The sequence below is a fragment of the Labrus mixtus genome, chromosome 14, assembly GCF_963584025.1.
Source record: "Labrus mixtus chromosome 14, fLabMix1.1, whole genome shotgun sequence".
Taxonomy (NCBI): domain Eukaryota; kingdom Metazoa; phylum Chordata; class Actinopteri; order Labriformes; family Labridae; genus Labrus; species Labrus mixtus.
This window is the reverse complement of record NC_083625.1, coordinates 17,830,715-17,850,215: the sequence shown is the minus strand read 5'-3', so window position 1 is coordinate 17,850,215 and position 19,501 is coordinate 17,830,715. Positions and strand designations below refer to the sequence as shown.

The following is a 19,501-nucleotide window of genomic DNA, read 5'->3' as shown; positions in this document are numbered from 1 at the left end:
CAAACATTATTATCATTTTCTAAACATAAATATAATTTATCTTTGATAAGATCGTTCATTAATTTCACTCGTAGTAAATTACCTCTTTGGGGTTAGATAGAAAACGCATCTGAAAAATACTGTTTATCAGTAATGATTGCACATTTTAACCTGAGATAAGGAAACATACAGTACAGTGCTATAATTAGTGTTGTTGTCAAGACCACAGTAGTCGAGACCAGAATGCTCCGAGACCGAGACAAGACCAAAAATATCACTGAAAAATCATCAACTTGTGTGCATTGGGCGTGTCACTCACTTAGATCGTAACACTGGGAAGGTTGAGGCCATAACCGGGGGATAAAAATCAGACTACATCTAATTTGAAGTTATTTGTTCTTTTATAAAGCACTGTTTTCATTCTAATCACAGTAATGATGTGGAAAAATAGCCTCTCAGTGGGGGTCTTGACCGGTCTTGATTTAAAATCCGGAGTCAGACCAGTCCCAGTCCGAGATTCAGAGACGAGACCTTCAAAAAGTGGTCTCGAGACCGGCCTTGAGACCAAGACCGATTTCGAGTACTACAACAATGGCTATAATAACCAATTGTTAAGAATATTGATAAATAACATCATCAGTCACACACCCCTTAAGTGATGCTACAACATGCTTTAAAGACATCTTTACTCTAATGACAGAACATTGTTAGTATGCATGTGACATAGATGAGACGATTAGATACAGCTGTGATGTTACAAATGATAGACATCAACAAGATGATCAATCTTATTAAAATGTTGAATGATGCACAAGGAAAGGAAGAAAAAAACATGGAATATGTAACTTAAAGCTTCTTAGGCTTAAAACACATCTGTCATAGTTTTTTTTCAGATAAGATTTTGAAATCTGAAAGCTATGGAGAAGGACTTCACAATAAATAGCATTTCCACGGTTATCCCAATATGAGTATTAAGAAAAAGCACATAGTTTTAGTGGGAATTAACTGCAATAAAAGATAAACGTTTTTTTTAGGTTGGCAAAAAATGCTAGACATACAATAGAAACTGTGACTTTGAGCTAATATGCACTTTTAAATTTTTTTTGCATATCAATATCCCAATATTGAACAATGTAATCGAACATTGCATTTCGAGCAGAATTATTTGGTAATTTTTTTAACTACGTGGGGCCAATGAAATCTCTGTATATCAGGTGTGAAATTGGGAGAGGTGGTGAGTCTTTATGGTGGACTGGGCTGATGGGGGAGAGTCAGATGTGCTCTAAGCATCAGAACATAATCTCACCTTATAGTTGTTCAGTAGTGCATCAAAGTGGGACTGACAGGGTTTAATTTCTAGAATTGGACTGCCAATGCTCAAGGGGCAGGAAAATAAACGATGGGATGATTCAGTCACAAATGACACCAGTTCATGAAAAGAAGAAATAATAGGAACTTATTTCTGATATGTTGACTATTCACTTTGGCTATAGTTGCAGATATATTGTTTTAAGTTCAAAGGAATTCGCACTTTTAAAATAAGATAAATGATTTTGCACAGGTTGTGTGATTGCAGCTTACAGCTTGACAGACATAGGTGAGAGATGACCACAATGGGAAAGTTCTGCCCGTCAAACAGATCCCTCTTAGTCCTCATGGTGGATGAATTATGGATATTCAGGGTGCAAAATTATATCTTACATCAGAATCATATGAGGGAAAGTGTCCTTTCGTCATAGTTTTTTTATGAGCAACATCATCAGTTAGGCCTTTAAGAGCTCTTACTGATGACTGGTGATGAAAGATGAGGCAGAGGGCGCCCTCTGCTGGTGAAAGATGAGATGACGACATGATGACAGCCAGATGGGAAAGGATCAGGACAGCACACTGGTGTTCTGTGAATCCACGTCTTGCATGCTCATGACATCTGTACTTACTCCGCTCTCGTAAATAGGGTTATCGAAAGCCGACTCTTCTGTCATGTTGTCGTACGGTGGTGAAGATGTTGGCATTCTGATAGACTTTCCTTGGAGTCTGAGTAAAGAAGGGAGAAGCAGGAAAATCATGCAAATGCTCGTTTGATTTCAACCATTTCAGATGAACAAAGATTTTAGTTTATTACGTACTTTGCAAAGTAGACATAAATACTGAGGACAACCACCAAGACGATTGCTGTTGGGATGAAAACTGCAAGGGCGATGTTGGTTCCCTCCATACCGTAATCCATGTTAACAACTACAATGAAATAAAATAAGAAGGTAATACATACAGTGTCAAATGCATAAAAAGAAGGGCTGCCCCATTAAAGACGCTTAGAATCATCTGAGAGTGGTCTGGTAGTACTGACCATTGACTATCTGCACTTTTGTCCGCACAGAGTATTACAGAAGTAGCTGCATGGCAGGCCTCAAAGATTCCAAAAATAAGTTGTTCTGTGATACTTCAAATAAACAGATCTAATACTTAATACTGGTTAAAGCAGCTTTACGTTGGACATCAGAGATTATGTTGGCTGTTCTGTCCATGCCATGCACTCCAGAGCTGACCGCGTCCTCTCTAGTCGATGTTAATGACATCAATGACGCACAGAGATGCAGTGGGCTCTCTGAAGATGTAGTTAACTTGGATTTAGGTTAGGGTCTTTCAGTGTTTGTAGGTTGTGGTGCATTTACTGGGGGCTAAGTTGTCTGCAGAGCTGTTGCATCTCAAGGTCAAGTGAACAAGGTTATTACCCCCTCTCCAATTCATATTCACTTTAAAAATCAGTGTTTCTTAATTGAGGGCAACTCCTTCCTCCAGTTAAATTATATGGAGAAAGATGCTGACAACATGACCTGAAACATTAAGAAAGTGTTCAGCTGAATAATTTGTTTATGTCTGGCTGGCAGTGGTGGGTCTTCTTAAAAACCCGTAATTTTAACAATAGAATAAGCTGTAGGCATTGTTGACAGTACACTTTCATTATGTACTGTTGTTCTTTGTGTCCCTTATCTCACTCACGTCCATCATGATGATATCCATGGTAGTTATGTTTTATGTATTTATGTCTTTGTGCTGTTTGTAGGATGTGTATCGCCTGTTTGGACCTCTGTTGCAAACCAAATTGCCCCTCGTGGTCAATAAAGATTTTCCAAATTCAATCCAATATTAAACAGCCTGAACTGATTTGACAAAAACAAATAAAGTCGGGAACAGCCCTTCCAAAAAGAAATATCAATAAATGAATACTGCAATATTTCAAAACACGACTCACCATCTAGCCTTCGTTCATTCACAGTTGGCTTCATGGATGCTACAAAGACATGAATGCAGTTTAGTAAGTCTATGGACGAGAGATATGCAAAAAGAAGCATGTCGTACGTATTGTACAATGTTTTAGTATTCACATACTGTAACATAATCAATGGTTAACATGTAGTCTAGGTTAACTTTATAATGTGCTCTAAGTAGTATGCACTGGAAAGGTGGCTGCAGCGTGTAGGCCTGGTTTACCTGTGCAGGCGGGGGGAGTGCTGTTCCACTGGGATGGGTGTCCGGGGATGCAGTAGATGGTGGCCTCACCCTGCAGCTCGTAGCCCGAGTGGCAGGAGAAGGTCAGTGTTTCTCCTGCTTGGTAAAAGGCCTTTTCTGAGCTCTGCACGCTGGTGGATGCAGCCCCAGGGTTCCTGCAAGGCTCATACTTTTCAGCTGAGAGATAGGACAATATATAATGTTACAGAAATATCATTTTGTAACTCTTTCAACAGTAGAAACACCGACACTCAATATAAAAACATTGTAAAAAGACAACAGGCACATGGATCAAGGCCTCCAAAGAAGAAGAAGTAGCACAGGCGTAACAGAACTATAACATGGCAAAATAGTCAAGCAGTAAATAACAGTGTATAAGTGGGTTAGTGTTGTTGCCTATCTGACTTACGGACACACTTGGGCAGCCTCTCGTTCCACTTGGGTGTTGCTGAATCTCTGTTGTAGCAGGTGAGAAGGCTGCTGCCGGACATGATGTATCCTTTATTACAGATAAACTGCACAGACGACCCAACGGCAAAGCGACTTCCTGTTATCACCTTATGACTGTGCTCCACATTTCCAGGGTCCTGACATGTCATCACTAGTGCATCACAAAAAAAAAAGAATTTCCATTGGTCATGGTTGTGGAAGGTCATTAATAATTGGTACCTGAATTTCACACAAGTTAAAATAAAAGGAAAATGTTTTTTAAATTACTATTATAACTTTGCCAAACTCAAGGGTTGATTTTTATTTTTTTTTTAATGAGGGGCCAATTTTCTTTGTAGCAGGGCCAGTTATTAAACTTGTTGTCAGACTCGGGTGACATCCCTTGAGGCAATAATTATAATTCTTGTCTCTGCAGCCGCAAGTATTTGAATAACTTAAAGGGATACTTCACACATTTGCATTAAGCTTTGTATCATTAGAAACCTGGTAGTATTTTTGAATGGTCGTGCATCCCGCCCTCATTTTCCCCTGAGATGGGAAATCTTTGTATTTTTAAGTCTGAAAAGGAGCTTCCAGTGACGCAAAATGACGATTTTGTTGCGGTTAGCGGGGTGAAACTACAACGCTAGTTCCTCATGTTTTCGACCACTGAAGCTACAGACAAATCACAGATCAGTTGGTGGGAACTCACTCCCAGAATCGAAACTTAACGTCCGCCATATTGCTTGGAAGCTATGCTAACAGGCTCTATGGAGAAAGCTGATAATGACGAAAAAATATAAATATAGCGGCGAGACGGCTGCTCGCCAGGAGCCCGGCTGCCGCATGCCCGGCCGCCAGGAGCTCGCCCGCCACGACACAGCAACCGTCTCGCCGCTATATTGCTATATTGCCTCCGCCGGCTGCTGCCAGCTCAGCAGCAGAGACATGATGCCTGCCTGTCGGCGGCGGTGAGGACGAGAAGCGGGGGCGGACTCGTAGTGTTGGTGCTCTCAGTGTTTGCCTATGGACACAGACATGGAGTCTGTTTTCTGCCAGGAATTTCCAAGATCAATTCTGGAAGAAATTTCGGAATCAGTTGAGGAAATGGCCTTATGTGTTGAAGTAATTATGTCTGTTTTTATTACTATATTTCTACTGCTATACTGTATATTTTGGAGAAACTGTATTGATCGAATTTCCCTCTGGGATTAATAAAGTATTTCTGATTCTGAAAGAGCATTTTTTTTCTGAGCGCAATTTTTTCAATTGTTTTCAGTGAGTAGAGAGCGGTTGCAGCAGCAGGCGGTTCCAGCAGCAGGCGGCTGCCTGGCAAAAAAGCACAACGTCCAAAAGCTTTTTTGTGCGACTGCTCCAAGCGCTCAAGTTGAAAATCTTTTAACTTATTAGAAAGGCGCTGTTGACTAAATGTATGATATTCCCTGTAGTTTTGCTGCTTACAGATCATATCTTGTACCCACATCCTCTTTGCTCCATGTCTGCAGCCGTAAAAACAATCTCAACTATAAAACATACCGAGACAGGACGGACGTGCTGTGCTTTTCTCCTCGCTTCATACAAGAGCTCCTGAGCGCACATCCAGCGCTTCTCTGCCTGGAATAAAATCACTAGGTAGACACAGGCCTAAGTCAGATTGTAAAATCGAAAAGACTGAACACTTTGTCTGTGTCCACCTCCAACCTGCAGCCTATGGCTCCAATACAAGTTCATGCAACACAATTGCAACCATATGAATGCTTAAGAAGAGGAGGTCTAGGAAAAACACTAGTTTGTAGTATTAGACAATTTAAAAATAGGTATGCGTCAGCCAAAAGAGTTGACAGACAATACAGCTGGAAAATAGCTGCTTATTAGCATCCAATCAATTGTGACTCAACCGTCTCAAATCTGTGCAACACAGCGCTCTGCGATTAACGACCAACTCCAGCTTCCATACTCGCCATCATTAAATGCTTTTTAAAGTGTTAGGCTTGATTTAACTAAGTCTACTTAGCTAACTGAAAAAAATCTTCAGAGCATATTACATTTTAATTATAAAGTCCCTTTGGAGATATTCAAAGCCCTTCTTAAAGTCCTTGTAACAGAGACATGCAATGGCCATTTTAAGCTGGATTTATTCTTTCTTTGTGCTGGATGTCTTTCTGTCACTTTTTGCTATGTCCAGTTTTTTTTATGTCTTTTTTAAAAGAAATCAAATCATAAGGGACTTATTGGTTAAAATAAGGATTAACTGAAACTGTAGAAGTTAATAAAAAACCACATCAGATTTTTTCCATATTGAAAAGGACATTTTTTTAAATGATCATCAGTCTATCCACCTTTTATTTGCTTCACATATCTTATTAACATTGTGTTTTTGCTATATAAAGTTTTTTAAATTTTATTAACTTAGCATGCATTTCATACTCCATATTGTTAAAAAAAAAAAAAATCACAGCTTGGGTTATTTGTTGTGGCCCTTATTACCACGTAATTTATATAAAATGTTTACCTGCTGACACATGCACTAAGTGGTCTAATGATGACTAAGTTGGCTGAACAACAAGTCAGATGCCCTTTTCACACATGCCTCACTAAAAGTTTAAAAAACAATTTCAGGAAAGCCTGCCAGTGAAATCTCCCTGAGTTGCTCTTTCACACTTGTCTCTCGTAGAGGGTTTTCCCTGGAATTCTTAAGCCCTGAGTATAGTTGTTTTGAACTAAGCAAACACAGGACATCAGCCTTTCGTATCCTGCTGAGGTTTGGAGCATTGGTTGTGCACTTCCTCAGAAATGAACGCTACGTGTCCACGAGATGCAGTATGCATATAGCTGCTAGGAGCAGTGTAGAGTTTTAGGGTGATCAGACTGGAAATGGCCAAATCGGAGATACCAGAGAGCTGCCTGCTACAACAATGGCGGAAAGTTTAGAAGAAAAGTTAACAGATCGAGTCCGCATATACCCCCAGTACTCTACTTCGTTGTTTTACGCTATCTGATTTATGTGGTGCTCCCTCTAGAGGAATCCTCCAGTAACATGTGTTGTACATAGGCAAGTATGTGAACATTTACATTCACAACGCAGCAGGTTGTAGGAGATGGATGACAAAGCACCAGAATCTGACACTGTTATGACATTTTTTGCCGTGTCATCTATGCTACATGGCATTTGACAGTTTCACAGTTTCAACAGAGAGCGGAAAGATAATTGGTCACACAGTGGAGATAAGCGTCATCCCCATCTGCTTACTCACTGTGAATTTGCTGGCTTAAATTCTGGAAGAAGCATCGTAAAAAATTCTGCTGTCTTCTCTTACACAAGCAGCTCACCCCAAAACATTTCTGGACTTACGTGCATGAGTGAAAAGGCTTCGATCGATCTCCCTGTGGGATCAAATGCAGAAAATACAAGTTTAACTGCCTCCTCTTACCTTCCTGGCATCTTGGCACATCACCGCTCCATGAGAGATCCCACTGACACATGAGGATCTCAGAGCCCACCAGCTCGTACCCCGGGTAGCACTGGTAGGTGATGACGGTGCCATGGATGAGGTCAGGGTGGGATGTGCTCTTCCAGCCATTTGTGATCTCTGGCAGCTCTGAGCAGGTGTCGTTCCTGGGAACCTCTTTTGGTGTTGAAGTGAGGAGACACAATGAGAAATGGAAAATTAAGGCACACAGATATCCCACCTCTTTGAACAAGGAAAGTGTTTAAGATACACAAACAATTTTGCGTTTCCTTCTCAAACATCATTTAACTTTTATTTTTACTTTGGGACCAAGCCTTTAATAGAACTGTAAGAGGGAATCTTAAAATGAATATGTAATAAAGTCTGCAGGCAAAGCAAAGGCTGCAAAAATGTCTGCTCAGTGAGCACTAAACGGCAGCAGTTTGGGAGGAAAATGTAAATAGCGGCTTGTGATGTTTGCAGGGAGGAACACAGCATGTGGTTTGGCACCAGTCAATCTGTGTCTCTCTAACTGCAGCATTCATGGCCAAGAACACAAAGCACCAGGCAAAACCAGCTGACGATGAAGTACAGCCTATTATTGTGTTTCAGTGTTTGTTATCCAATCCTGTGCACCTGGGATAAGCCAGAATCAAGACAAATGAGAAGAAAAAGAAGGCAACGAGAATAGATAGACCTCCTTTTTTCTGACTGGTCACCTGCTGGGTTCTGCTGCGAGGAACATTTTTTATTTCATGCTTGTTAATCATTTGTTTTAGTTGCTCATGCTGTACATTTGGAATTCAACACTAAAAAGATACATGTTTAATTCCCAGAGTTCAATTTTTAATACAGATCAGTAGATTGAAGCTGTAAATTAAATTAAACCCATACCAAAGAAGTGGACCACAAAGCCGTTGTTGTAGCCGTAGATGTTAGTGGCAGGATCTGACTGAAACTGAATGGTGACATCAGCCATGGAGGTGTACAGCTTGAAGTGTGGCCGTGTGCCGCTGTACTGGCCCAAAATGTTCGCTGTCAGGTCATCGCCGTCGTAGAAGGTCAGCAGGTCGTTCTTGCCGATATGGAGACTAGAACAGACGAAAAACAAAAGTGTTAAAATCTCTGCTTAAATGAATGATTTAATTAAAAACAGTTACACAGATATCATAGATTATTATAAGGTAAGTGTTTGCTCAGCATTTGAACAGTTAAATGACTTGTATCTGGAAGAAAAAGCTGATGGCAAAAGGTAATGTCAGCACTACTGGGTAAATATTAATTCTGTTTATATTGGATACATGCAATGTGAAGTAAACACTAAATAATTCATGATGTGTGTGTCTTCGCCCCCCCACATTGCTCTCATGAATATGTACTAGAGTGTATAACTGCAAATATATGAGCATAATATACATCTATCCTTCACGTCTCTTCACCTTTTCAAAGCTGCATTACATGGCAACTCGAGAGTGAGAATTAGGGCTGAGATAAGCAAATGAAAACCAATATCAATCATCTACACTTAGATATAATAAGTACACCGTGATGCACCCGTAAAAATTTAACACAAGGCAGCCAAGACATTTTTTTTTTTTTAACAGAATCTCTTCTGTCATTAACTGTTAGAATGTATTAACCTTTTCTGTTTTGTATATTCATATATTCTTGCCCCTTTTTAGAGCATTACTAAAGCTTGACATTTATTCCCACACATGGGGGGATGGAGCAGGCTAAAAAAAGAAAAGGGTCGGCCTAAGAAGTAGTAGTCCCCTGCAGGGAAGATGATGAGTATTGCATGTTTGTTCATGTTCATTTTCACATGAACAGAACTTGAAAGTAGAAAAAGCACAATGACATTATAAATGCACGTCAAACTGGAGGTATAGGAGGAAATGCTTGAGTTGTTATTAATCATTACAGTATGGAGTGTGCAATATCAAGCAATGAAGCAGGTGCACAAAGTACACCACCGAATGTGTAACGTTATCAAACCTGAAGCATTCCTCTCAGTCAATGCAAATTGTGTGTTGCAATCCCTAAAAAGATCATTTCATCATCTCATTATTTAGTTGCAAGAGATATGTTGCCCCAACTGTAACTAGCTTTTTTTGTTTTTGACACATGATGTCATACAGTAGTCCTCTGTAATTCAGCTATGATCCTTTAAAAAAAGTTTGTACTCGCTTGTGGATTGCTTTGTTATAAGTTTACTTGAAATATAATCTCAAAAATGACACATTGGTAGGTTGCATATATGGAAGCCAAAGTTGCACTCTAAGCTCTGAGGCAATGTCATGATCTGAACACATGTGTGTTCTAACAATGGTTGGGAATTTAAAGATACCACAAGGTGATTTATCTCAATGAGGACACACACCTTCAAAATAGAAACTAACTTCATAGAGAGATCCAACTTTGACCCCCTTAAAAATACTTAAAAATATCCATCTATCTATATACTCCAAATAGGTATTCATCACTAAGTAGAAAAGCATGCATGTGTGCAAAGCAAACTTCTGAACATGTCGACAGGAGAAGACAAACGTGGATCACAGTCACACATTGGGTACCATATTTAAGATTAAAAAAACTAAGAGGAAATATTGTTTCTAAATATCAGTTTTTCAAAGATGTCAAAATCCTTATTTGTATCATTCACATAAAAGTTTGAATAAAAAAAAAAAAAAAATTTTCAAGGAGCTGAAAAAAAGTATCTTCTGCCATCCCACTACTTTAAACACATTATTAACCCTACGGTTGCTCGTTTGTGTTTGTCAGTTCCTAAAAATATAGACATGTAGATTTGTCTGTCTTGTCCTTTGAAGTACCTCTCTAAACGCTTGCATTTGAGGCTCCCTCTCTTATTTCATTAAGTCTCTGCTTCACCATCAGAGCCATGAGGGTAGGGTCTCTGACCATAAAAGTTTAATATGCACAAACTAACAACATTTTTGTGTCTTTGTTGGATCTTACACAGCAGTGGAAGTCTGTGATGTGGCTCCTTTATCTCTGATTGACACATCCTTTTATGATGATAGAAGGAAGCAAATGACCCGAATCTTTTTACCTCTCCTCAATGTCTTATTCACAACCCCCCACACATTATTTTCACATAACTCCAGAAAAGAAACACACTGCAGTTTTCTATAAATGAAGTGCACTCAACTCATCTCTGTTCACCAAGGCTGGAAACAAATCAGTGGACTATTAGCATTCACAAATATGTAATATACTTTCCCCAACGGGGTTTTTATTCACTGATGACTAGTTGAAGCTCGCAGGTCCTTAAAGGTAACATTTTACAGCAACAATAACAAAAGTGGATTCCATTGTGTACTGGAGCTGAAATCTGGACAGAGCAAAATTTCAGCCCCTCCTGATGGAGCCAAATAATAGCTGCCAGCTGCATGAATGAGAGCAGAATGAGGTGCTGAGTGACAAGGTGCTCCCTCTGGTTAGTTGGACAGCCATGGTGACAATTTGCACCTCCATGTTCTCTAACAATCAGCTGCTATGCATGGAAGTGACAGGAATGACAATTGCAGTTTCCATTTTCAAGCTGCTATGAGAACACTTATGCATAAATGCATATTATGGAAATGGGGCCTCCTTAAAATAGAACTTGTTAGTGTGCAAAAAGAGGAAAACAAAATAAACTAATAAAGTTTTAAACCCCATTAGTCAATTCAATGCATACTCAATGGATATGATTCACTCTACAAACACTATAGGTGACTGCTACCAATAAAACAAATACAATGGTGTTTTTTTACTAGCAGAAGGAGAAGTAAAGGCACAGAAGCTGTCACAATAAAACGTTTGTGTCCATCAGTGAAGTCCACACAGGAATCAAATTGTCTGCATCTTTTTCTATCTCCACATCTCACACTTCACTCCCATTCAATGCTCTATCCTCCACTTGCTGCTCATGTCAACAACACTATCCACCTTATCATGGCACTGTATTTCACCTCCTTATCTCCTCCCAAAGCTCTCGTTGCATTCAGACCCATCTTGAAAGAAGGATGTGTTACTGTCAGTTGGCAGTCGTACAGCGTGATTACCTCCAGTCGCTTCAAACCGTAACAAAATAACAAGTGCTTTCTTTATTACAGTGTACCATCAAAGTTTTGGGCTTGGTGTTACAATCTGCTTTATGTCCTTCTGTCTTTATTCATAACAAAGAGAGGTGGGAAAAATCAGGTAGAATACTGTACTAAATCTCAAATATCTGTACTAGAAACTCTATAGTCAAGGCTCATACACATTTCATGCGTCTGACAGGAATAATAGGTTATTTTTACTTAATATCATTATGGAATGCATTCCCAAATCAAGACAGCTTTTTACCTAAATGAAATGGACAAAAACATTTTATAAAGATAAAGTCCAAAGTTTATGTTGTTTGTTTTTAGTAAATGTTTTTATTTAATTTAATTTAAAGTAAGATTTAAGTTATATAGATTCCCAAATATCATCAGAGGCTCTGTTAGCTTAACACAAAAGCATCTGGTTAATAACGTCTTAAACCGATTAATTGGCCAGCCGATAATATCGGCCAATAATAGCAAATCCAGTGACTATCGGTATCGGCTAATTTTAGCACAGATATGAGCCAATATTACTAGATTTATTCACCAGTCAAATAACAATTCATTAGAGTTTTATTGTAATACACTAGCAGTTCTCTGTCACCAGCAGAGTGCGCTGTATAGATTACAACAAGCTTTATCACTCTCCAGAGTGTCAAGTGATGATGCATGTACATGCACAGTTACATCAACTTCATCCAATTGAGTGACCATCATCTTGGCTTTATCTTTTCCACAAGTGTTGGTCTGATGTTAGACAAGGCACAAGGCCAACAGTGCATTTATTAAAACATCAGATTTATATGACGGTAATCTCTAATCACATGCTTTTCCACTTGACTTAATTTACCTTTCCTCCCATCTGGGTTCCTGTCCTAAATATTCCAGCTGTCTCTGTTACTCATCAAGAGTGCTGCAGTCAACCTTGGTTTTAAATGTTCCTACTGACCTCATCCATTAATTCTCTTGTCTGATTCAAGTGTCCTGGTGACAACAAAGACAAATGCCAAACGCACAGAGCTGAATCAGTGCAGGCTTACGCAGGACTCTGTGGTGAGGCACTGCAGGTCGCTCAGCTGTCATCTCTGTAGCAACTTGGCAAACACTCCACCCAAATGTCACCCCACCTGGCTTCTTTTTTAATGGCTTCCCCTCCAGCCCTGTGTCACAAACTAAGTCTCAAATGAAATATGTGCACCCTGTCTCCTGTGAGTTCCTTAGTTTGTCCTTTCTATTTAACAGCATCAGTTACATCGATCTGATACTAAAGGATATTTGAGTTTAGACTTCTTTTCTTAGTTCTCTTAATAATTATGGTTGTCAAAGCAAATTATGTTGAAACTGATTCTGCTGACAGAATATATAGTGCTATATGTTGCTATAAGAGCGGTATTGTGGTTGCTTGATACTTCACCATATGAATACATTTGCTGAAGCAGGTTCCCCCAAATAATAATCACTTAAATCCCTTAACTTATTCAAAATCCTAAGTAATACCTCAGTAATACATTTTAGACTATGTCATCATGGCAATGGCAATCCCTTTATGACAGCATTTTTTTGTGAATTAATTCATGTATTTATTGTTCTTTATTTAATCTGTGTATTCACTGTCCAAAAACCACCAGATAAAGAAATGTCAGGCTATCCAAACTTCTTAAGTGTTGTCCTGGTTTGAGATTGGACAGACACTGGATGACTGACTTAAAGTCAATTAGAAATAATACTCAAAGTGGTTTGAGAATTGTGATTATGTGAGACCGGATTTACCGTGATGGATGCTCACAGGAAAATAAGCAGATGTGCAAAATGTAAGACACTTAAGGCATTAGCGCTTTGGAGTTGTCTTACTTGATTAAATGTTTCTTCCATCAACATGTCCTGGGTGTTGGGGGACTGTTTGTAAAAGGACTTTCAGAGAGTTTCTGCAAACTCCTCTGCATACTGATGGGACCAGCTCTGTTCTGCAGATGAGGGGATGACAGCTGTGTTCTGTGCAAGTCTCTGGGCATTTTGTCACCTTCACTGACCTGTCAAGTCCAAGAAACCCTGTAAAAAAACGCAGTAACTCTAATGGAATGGAAATTACGCTCAGTGTCAAGCTTTCAAAAGGCAACCTACTATATCTTTTCAGAGACAGATTTGACATTTAAACTGTCCTGCTCTCTTTTCTTTTGGAATCAAAACAACCGTTTTTAGCTACACAGCACCACCAAAAGTGGACTTGTAGATGGCATGTAATGTTTTAAATCGCCACTAGAGGACTCAGTGTGCCCTATCATTAAAGCCTCTGACCCTGCTAAGTAAAATGACACAAACATGACTACTGCTGTAAAACAGATACAGAAGACTCTGAATGCTAACATTCACATCAGAACCATGTTGTGTTCCACAGGTGGGGATATCAGCTGCAACCTCTTGTTTCCTGCTCTTGCTCGAGCCGTGCTCCATGCTAATTAGCAAAGGGCCAGCCCTCCTGTTTGGACTAAATTAATTAATCAGTCCTCATTATGCACACTGCTCCTCTGTAATTGCCAGCACAGGCACGGCGATGAATGATAATACAGAAAACATTCTCATTAATGTGGAAAAGTGTGTTCCCAACCCTTCTAATGAGGCGGCTCTCATCCAGAAGAGCCTTTTGTCACTTCAACATGTGCAGAAACAAACAAACATTCACACAAATTACATGTTGACCGAGCCTTTGGGAGCAGTTTTCTCAGGGTGATGAGACAAGACATGAGGGTAATAGCAAGGGGTCTGCAGGGATCAGACCAAGCTGTTGGTCTCATACTGCCATGAAGTCCACGCATGGCCAACCTTGATATAAACCAACGCTGGCTGCAGCACCATTAATTTGCAGTGAGAATCCTCATGTGGCTGGGATTAAAACAAACTTAAGGCTGGTACAATTTAAAAAAAATGAATCTCTGAATGGAAATCAGTTTACCTCAAATCAAACTTGTTTACTTCTGCAGAGGGAAAGAAATCCTCTCTGATCTTTTTTACCCTAGGTGCACTGGTTGACTTACAGCATCAGACATTAATCACTGAGACTTAATCTCCAGCTAAAGAACAGAGAGGCAAGCAGGATCACACAAACCCCTGTGTGGCATCCATACACTGTGCATTACTGGTGCTGTCTGATGCTATTACTCTCTTGTTTGATCAGTGGATCATATGTGAGTGATGGCTCTTATCTCGGCTGCTGTAAGCCTGAGAGATAAAGTTCAGGACATTATGTGCACTGTGTCCATGCGGCAGGATAAAAAAAACTAAGCCTCTGCAGAAACCATCCACACTTCCACCAAACCCATGGTTGACTCTGTGCCACCATTGTGCAGGACTCCCTGGCACCATGAGATCTCAAGCCAGGAGATCTCTCGATAATAATATGTGACGATATTTCTCGACGAGTTAAAGACTCTCTTGTGATATCAGTACATAGACGCAGAGCAGCCCTAGTTTGAAGTGGATATTAAAATACCCATGTATAAAGCTCCCCCCCCCCCCCCACCTCCACTATGACGCCCATGGTCTTCTACTGTAGATTGCAATCAGTCTCCACAGCATCCAGACCACAAGTCATAATCAAACCATGTAATTTCATCAACTATTTAGATTGTTTATCCATATTTACAGCCCAAATAAATCAATGCTAAATAAGGAAAACCTACAGTAAAAAAGGGTGCCTCCACGCTAAGGACAATGACCACAGTGACTAATCGCTTACAACGGCCTCTGTTTGAGATTGTCACTGACTATATTTTTCTCCATCCTCCGGCACCATTCCCGCTGGTTTAATTTGAGCCTCTCTTTGCCCTCTTGAGTGCGAGTGCTTCAGGCAATAACACAAAACATTCATGGTGTAGTTTTTTTTTGTGCTTTGGAAAGGCAGCTTGTCCCTGGAAAAATTGTGGGAATCATTCGAACATGCATGGCTAACGGATACATCCATGATCCACAAACAGTGATACAGATTTGTATGCACAGACACACAAACATTCTGCAGTTGTTTTAACAGAGATCCGGTGTAATGTAAAGAAAACGACGCACTTCATTTAAGAGCAATGACTTGGATGAGATAACAGGCTTGCACGTGACATTCATACAGTCGGAGTGATGGGGTGAAGGAGAAATGGAGCATGGCTATATTTGTGTTTGCATCTGTCTATTCTGACATCTGTGTGCATGTGTGTTGTATTACAGTTGGGACGGCTGGATAAGTGGCTCAGAGTAGTTCACTGCCAGAGCATATTCATTTCAAAGCCAACTCTGAGACACACACCAGGGAAGTGGGAGCAGGGAGGCTTACTGGCTAATCTGGTCAGAGAGCGAGCTGGAAGCAACACAGAATTCTTAATGTAGCGGATGAGAAAAAAAAAAAATCTAATTAGTGACTGCGGCCACAGAAACACTTCCCCATGTGCATGTGGAAGTGTGAGTGAGAGAAAAGATGAGAAGAACTGGAGTGTCTGTATGTTGCATGTGTTTCTATCTAGAGATGCAGTGTTTTAAATCTCCAGGTCAATCCCGCTTCTTCTCTCCCAACCCTGCCAGTGTGATTTCTCACTCTGACACCTGAGTGCAGTCTCTCTCTCTCTCTTACACTTGGATGTCAAGCATGATCCTCTTGTCCTCTTCCACATGGATGCCCCAGATGCAGTCCTGTCCCTTGTCGTAGGCCTCGGGCCAATTAGGAGACAACACCACACCGGCAGAGTCTGTGATCTCCCCGCTGCACACAGCTGCAACACAGAAACGCCTCAGGGTGACACAAAGAAACAAATATATGTATAGTAAGGGATGTATTAGGGAAATATAATAAAATAAGTATCATCAACAGTTAGCCAACTTTTTTCCTAAACTAATAACTGCTATTCCATGAGGGTAGCCCTGAATGATGAAAATGACTTCATGTGACGTAACATATATACTTTATTGTGTCATTCAATATTGTTCGTGCATAACACATTTCCTGTTTCAAATTATCTTAACTCATTTTTCATGTACTTTTCTTAAAGGTGAAGTCAGTAGTAATTGTTCATTACAGCTTGTAAGCACAACGTTCAAACTGGGCCCCTCCTCCTGGGCATATCGCCACCTGAAGCGCACACTCACTGCAGGACTTCCCGTATAGGTTAACTGCTAGTATCTACACTGCAAGCAGCCTGAGAATATAACATTTGTTGTGATTGAAAAGCTGATTATTTAGCAAAGCACCTGCCTATCCAACAGAAAGCAGACCATCTCTGCGTCAGAAGGTGAAGATATACCCAACGTTCACCTAGTGTTTGAACGAGCTTTGTCTTTACGTCACTATGGTTATATTTTCTATTCTTTGAAGCTACGTCCGCGTCTGTCATATTATATATTGAATCACATACAAGCGGCAACCTGCGGTCTTTAAAAATTAAGCCAATGCGGAAGTGCAAAATCCTGCAGTTCGTCGAGTGTATCGGCTTGAGGCTGGCTCCAGGAACACCGGAAGTCAAATACACACCACAGCTGAAAATCTGTTTTTACAGCATAAATAAACATGTTTACAGCCTGGTACAAAAAACAAAATAGGTCTAGATTAGTTATTGTCATCACTGGCACACACTGTACGGGGGGTGGAATTTTGAAAAACAACTTGATTTTGAGAACGATACGTGACATGCATAGTTAGGCGCGGCGTGATGTAACGGTTTGTCAAGAGGCTTAAAACCCGCCTCAGCTCCGGCTCTAAGCCTGTCGTTAGGTTGAGACAGCATTTCCAGCATGGCGGCTGCTGCCGATGAGCCTCCTGCCGCAACAGATGGCTGACGTCACTCAGGCTTCATCCATTAATATTTACAGTCTATGATCAGATACAATCGCTGACTCAGAAACGTACCTGCCTTCTGTTAGTGGCTGGTGGAAATAAACCCGCAGAAAGGTGCCGAGTCAACAATAACAAAACAAAACACGAAAATCCAGGCGGAGGACAGGGTCTGTACAGACAGTCACTAACACGTAGGTTATACATGTAAGTGATGATTGAGCGGTATTACTTTTATATAAGTCTATATTTTATTTATTAGGAAAAAGCTTCTGACTCTGCCTTCAACCCTCACCCATACAAAATAAATAAGTAAATCAATCAATACCTTGGAACCTTGGTCTTTAATAACACACAGCTGAAATCAAGTGTGCAGAACCCCTTCACATGAACCTTGTAAAACTGCTTACTACTATTGAACCACTCCGTGACCATGACCCCAAGGAGCAGAAATTAAATTTCCTCATATGTAGCTTTACTAGAGAGCTTTTCAATTTCATTGTGTTCCAGATAGCCCATGATGTAAGCAACAAAGAGCCGGAGCGAGGTCAGCGTGTCGTGTGTGTGGGGAGAGTGTGAGATTGTAAGAGAAGTGAAAGGGCTGAGGAGGAGCTATTTAGTATGGTGGGTACTCTGCAGTGTGGCAGTGCTCAACTTTTGTATGCCTTTTAATCTCCAGCACTTCTTAAAATCTGCCCTGCAAGCACACATGTCAGAGTAAATCATTGTTGCAATTTCAAGAGGAAATTTATCATGGATCAGAGGAAAAGCAGCTTAGGGAGATATAGTTAACTGCCAGTGGTTTTTAATATTTGAGTAAAAAGACTTCCCTGACTCCTGCAGTGATCAAGAAGACAATGAAAGCTTCAGGTCCTGAGGTCACTCAAAACTAATTCTAAAGTCTGCTGCGGTGCAAGCACATTTAAAAAAAAAAAAAAAAAAAAAAAAAAAAAGATTTAATGTCACACAATCGCTTGGGCAGATGAAATCTGTTTACTCACCCCTACAGGCCGGCTCGGTCTCATTCCACTGGGCATTTTGAGCGTCCACACACTCAATCACCACAGAGCCTTGCTCCAGCGTGTAGCCGGGGTCGCAGGAGAATTCAACCACCGCCCCCATGCCGTAAGTGGAGTCACTGCTGCTGAAGTTGCCGTACTTCACGAACGGCTCGTAGCACATTCCTTTTGCAAAAGCTGTGGACCGAAACAGAACGTGGTATCAACAAAAAAAAATGTTTTCTCAAGGTGCAGTATGCTTTTAGCAAACTAAATGATCAACCTGCCTTCATATCTGATGGCTGCACCGGTGGAGGTCATTGTCCCGTCCGTGGTGAACTCCACGAAGAGATATCGCCCAGTACTGAGCACGCCTTCGTTGGGCAAATATTCCACCTCATAAGAGTCGTACACAGGGGGAGAGTCTATGTTGTTGCCATCCTTTATCAGCAGCCTGGTAAATAGAGACACAAGGCAGCCCAATATTAGTGACAAGCTAATCAAGCATTTAAGTAAAAAACAATAACCTGATAACAGCTTATTGTATCCAATGCTACTGCCCACAATTTATATAATTTTTACTTAATTTGTGAGGGACCTATTTTTGATTTGTACCATTTTATTGTTTAGAAAAACGTTGGCTGTGCACTCGATTGCGCTTGCATGAAGGGTTTGTGCGCTGAGAATAGAAGCACTGCAAGTCCGTCCTGTCTCTATGACAACATTCTGTTGTCCATGACCGAAAAGACTCCTTATTACTGCATGTTTTACATTTGAGATAGTTTCCTAAGGCAAAGAGAATGTGGGTACAACAAGACATGATCCGTGGGAAATACTGGGAGTATCTTATATTATTGCTGCAGATGCTCTCTCTCCTCATTGGAAACAGTTGAAAGAATACGCTGGCGCTCAGAAAACAATTCTATGTGGACACAGGGCCTTGAGTTGGTATGTAATTCAAGTGAGCCTTTAAAGGTAAGAGAAGTATAAAAAAAAGAAGTTGAGAAGCAATTTGGAGCTGATCATTGTTCCAGTTGTGGCTGTCATAACTTTATGATAACATTCTCCACCACTCTGTAATGAGTTGAATATCCAAGTGTGAAAATAACCGTGTGGATCAGCAGTTCCTGAAGAATAAGAAATGTAATGCAATAGCTTTCTCCTACCTCTCACTACCCTCTGTAGTCCCTTTAATTCACTCGCCTGATGGAGCACTGTTAAAGGATTATAATGATAAAA

The 19,501-nt window shown here is 40.4% G+C and overlaps 1 protein-coding gene across 1 annotated transcript in view; it reads right to left on the bottom strand.

The window, feature by feature from the left end:
- Positions 1-1,140: 1,140 nt before the first annotated feature.
- Positions 1,141-19,501, bottom strand: part of LOC132988290 (seizure protein 6 homolog) — a 100,865-nt gene continuing 82,504 nt past the window's right edge. Inside the window, exons 7-16 of the mRNA XM_061055600.1 lie at positions 18,550-18,716; positions 18,266-18,460; positions 16,071-16,209; positions 8,262-8,458; positions 7,350-7,544; positions 3,899-4,090; positions 3,472-3,666; positions 3,233-3,271; positions 2,106-2,214; positions 1,141-2,013 (exon numbers count right to left, since the gene is read on the bottom strand). Of these exons, the coding sequence (XP_060911583.1) occupies positions 1,854-2,013; positions 2,106-2,214; positions 3,233-3,271; positions 3,472-3,666; positions 3,899-4,090; positions 7,350-7,544; positions 8,262-8,458; positions 16,071-16,209; positions 18,266-18,460; positions 18,550-18,716 (1,588 nt within the window). The 3' untranslated portion in view covers positions 1,141-1,853. The remainder of the gene's footprint in view (positions 2,014-2,105; positions 2,215-3,232; positions 3,272-3,471; positions 3,667-3,898; positions 4,091-7,349; positions 7,545-8,261; positions 8,459-16,070; positions 16,210-18,265; positions 18,461-18,549; positions 18,717-19,501) is intronic.